The sequence below is a fragment of the Eschscholzia californica genome, unplaced genomic scaffold, assembly GCF_041429995.1.
Source record: "Eschscholzia californica isolate CP2 unplaced genomic scaffold, dmEscCali1.0.p SCAF_4, whole genome shotgun sequence".
NCBI lineage: Eukaryota > Viridiplantae > Streptophyta > Magnoliopsida > Ranunculales > Papaveraceae > Eschscholzia > Eschscholzia californica.
The window spans coordinates 7,092,937-7,096,519 of record NW_028238461.1 but is presented as its reverse complement, the minus strand read 5'-3'; the positions used below and the strand labels follow the sequence as shown (position 1 = coordinate 7,096,519).

The 3,583-nt window shown below is 36.9% G+C and overlaps 1 protein-coding gene across 2 annotated transcripts; it reads right to left on the bottom strand.

The window, feature by feature from the left end:
- Positions 1-481: 481 nt before the first annotated feature.
- On the bottom strand, positions 482-3,151 carry LOC147542141 (trans-resveratrol di-O-methyltransferase-like). 2 transcript variants are annotated; one of them, XM_086638583.1, is made up of 3 exons: positions 3,084-3,151; positions 2,254-3,051; positions 482-1,020 (listed from the first exon to the last, which is right to left on the bottom strand). In XM_086638583.1, the coding sequence occupies exons 1-3, from the start codon at positions 3,132-3,134 to the stop codon at positions 706-708; spliced, it is 1,164 nt and encodes a 387-aa protein (XP_086494709.1). In that variant the 5' UTR covers positions 3,135-3,151; the 3' UTR covers positions 482-705. The 2 variants fall into 2 exon arrangements, with proteins under 2 accessions (XP_086494709.1, XP_086494710.1); XM_086638584.1 differs by having other exon boundaries at positions 2,254-3,105.
- Between the last annotated feature and the right edge of the window lie 432 nt (positions 3,152-3,583).

The following is a 3,583-nucleotide window of genomic DNA, read 5'->3' as shown; positions in this document are numbered from 1 at the left end:
ATGTGCTTTATTTGCCCGGATTGGAAGCGATAAGCATAGTCGCTTATTTATGGTCGCCGAAAACCTGAAAAGGTTTCGGAATTGAAATCGAAGGTCTAGCAAAAGGTGTTTCAACCATTGTAGCTCGGTTGTTAGAAATGCAGGAGCATGATATTCTGGTTCAACAGAAGATCGACAACGGTTGGATGTTTCTTGGATTTCCAAGACAACGGACACGCACCAAGCATTGTGAAGTAGTATGTGGTACAATGACGAGTAATGTGGCAACTGCCTCATGCAGAATCAGTAAAACCCAAAAATCTCAAAGAACTCCGAAATGAAAGGAGGATCTCATGAATAAGGGTTCTCGTTTGCAAACAAAGAAGGAGGTTAGATCGTTACACGTCATATATTTTTTTTTTTAATATAAGCACAACTTAAACAAAGAAGTAAGTTTTGAGAAAATCTCCCAACAAATGTTTGCAAACAATAAGAATTACTGAGATGTTAAAGAAAGTCAAGGGATATAACATTATTTATCTCAAGTACACAACAGAAATCACAAAACACAACAGTCAACAATAGAACTTCAGGACAAAATACCACATTTGTTAAAAACAATTGTAGTTTATTAGCCAATTTTTTGTCACTGGACAAACCAAAACCCAAAGAGCACAAAATCATAATCAAATGAACACACAAACACACTGATGTTGGCACAGACGGCTAAGGATAAACCTCGATCAAGGAACGAAACCCTAAAAGAGGAGTAATTTTATAGTCACTAAAGCCAGATTCAGAAAAGAGCTTCTTCCATTCTTTCTCTGTTCTTTCTTTACCATCAACTAGAGTCAGCATCATCATGTCAAAGAGCAGTTGGGTTTCAGTTTCAGTTTCATGGACATTTTCTTTTTTCTTCTCAGGCTCCATCACAGCATCTACTATTATCAACTTTCCTCCCTCTTCTCTAGATGGAATGGCTTCTATGCAGTTCTTCAGTATCTTTACACAGTTTTCATCACTCCAATTATGCATAATGAACTGCATATTTGTAGTCACATATATAAGTAAGAAAATATATATAGTGCCCCATAGACAGAACAAACGTCTCTCAAAAACTAGAAAATAATAGGTAACACCTCCCGCCTCATTGTCAATTAATTTTAAGCTCGATACCACAAACTTAAAATGGCATCACAGCGAGCCTTAAGGCGCATAAGTAAATAGTCACTCAAGTTCTATGTTACCAACAATAACACAAGTACCATAGCAAAAAAACTTAAACATGAGAATGTGTGACAGAATAGACCACAGAGGCAAAATAGAAACCTTCTGACCCAGTAAGTAGTATACCGGGCCTCCCTAGTGGCTCCAAATCTTATATATACTGTATATAAAAACAGTTCGATCGATGACATAGGAGATAAGTCTGACCATCTGTTTCTTTTGAGGTTAAATACTTAAATCTAACGGAGTAGACTTGCTTAAAATTCGAACTCTTTCAGTAAATATGGAAACTAAATGATATCTAAGTCATTTGATATCATGAGAGAAAAAAAGGGGATGTAGTTACAAAAATTACCAATTTCCAAGGGGTTCTTTCTTAATTCTCTCCTCTTAGTTAATCTATTAAGCCCAAAACCGTGGAGGCCCCAAGTTTGATTCCTAGAGAAGGTGGAATCCATGGTTTATTGAACTTGAGTTATTAAAGGTATAAATAATTTAATGAATTTGTCGGGCTTTTGACCTCTTTCATGTTGTTGGACTTTAGACCTTTTTCATGTTGTTGGACTTTAGACCTCTTTCGTTGATGGTTTAACTTAGACGGTTATCGTGTTTATCACATCTCCATGATGTATTAATGCCTTGTAACGACTAACGTAGATCGTAGTCGATTTCTCAAAAATAAAAAACTATTAACTCCCCTACTTTTTTCTGTATTTACAATCCCCTTCGTATATTTTACTAAACCCATCTCTGTTCATTTATCCAAGAAAAAATTTTCTCGCACAAAACAACATGATTCAAGAGAGGACGGGAACCTAGTACATAATATGAGGTATCAGTTGCACCTTTATCTCAGTCATGATCTGATCCCTCCTATAAACAGGAGGGGTGCATCTGGTTAAAGGGTGGACACTAAAATCCATTTGACTGACAGCATTTTGAGCATGGGTTGTTATATTATTATTATCGTCACTACAGGATTGTTCCAGCCTGCAGGGGAGTGGTAATACCTAGCTAGGTTATATGTGTATGCAGATGTTGATATACCTTCATGAAAACTGAATTGGCGCAAGGGATGGACACAAACATATCACCACCAATGAACTCTATGTCGTTGTTGTCCTTTGGCAAATCAGCAACAACGTTTGGGAGGTCAAGAACAGAGCATTTTATGTGTGGAAATGCTTCAGAAATAGACTTAGCAGCAGAGCCTATGCCACCTCCAACATCAACCAAAGACTTCAGATTATCAAAAACTGTCTTACCCTCTTTAAATATTACATTCATCACCAAGGAAGAGTCATTAGCCATGGCTTCATTAAATACCTTGCCAAGTTCAGGTTTCTTCTGCTCCAAGAACTCCCAGAGGTGCATACCATAAGCAGCCATGAATGCCGAGGATCCGGTACTCTTCTCTTCATAGCAAGTATTTAAGAAATGCAAAGCCGTCATAAATATAGGATCCACGACGGTTAGAACAACAGATGACATGTTGGTAGTATTGTCTTTAAGCAAGAGCCTTGAAGATGGTGTCAGCACAAACCCTTCTTCTTCTTGTTTTTGATTTTCGTCAAGTTTTTGCGTAAGAAAGAAGCCAGCGTGAATCAAGAAGCGCATTAGACGATGGACGTAATCAGTCTTTGCTGGTGGTAGAGAGAGTGCAGCAACAAGGCTAGAGAGAGGCATGGGCTTTCCATGGCTGTGAATTATGTCTGGTATCCCTAATAAAACAGCACACCTGAGTGTTTCTGAATGTACAGAACTGAAAACATACTTCCATATATGAGTATGAGCTTGCATTAACTGATCATGATTATCCTCAATCACTTCTTCAATATGATTGTTAGAATCCATTTTAAGATGATTTGCTCTTTGTTGTTCACTTGTGTAAATGCAAGTGTGAGTAAGTTGCAAGAGTCAAGCTTCATATGTAGATATAGAGAGCCTAAATTACTTTATGTTTTTCACGTTTGTTAACTATCTACATTAAAGTATCTTTATAATATTCTTGTGGGACACCTATTTTGCTTTTATCAAATTCAGACCTTCAACCAGCTCTGATCTTTATCAGAGCATCTCCAATGGGACACTTAATCTCTAACACTTATAGAGAGTCTAGAGAGAGAAACTCTAAAATGAGAGTGTCTTCTTGAGACACTCTAAGTGTTACTTTTAAATTCAACCAATAAAAAATTTTGTTTTTCAACTACTTTTTATCTACTAAATTAAAGAAGGACATGTGTATTAAGTATAGACACTTTAGAGATCTCCATTGGAGACCAACAAAAATTAGAGTGTCTCTATATTGACATTTTGGAAAGAGAATCTCTATTGGCCCTTGACAACTAGGACTTTTAGAGTGTTTGTTAGAGTGTCC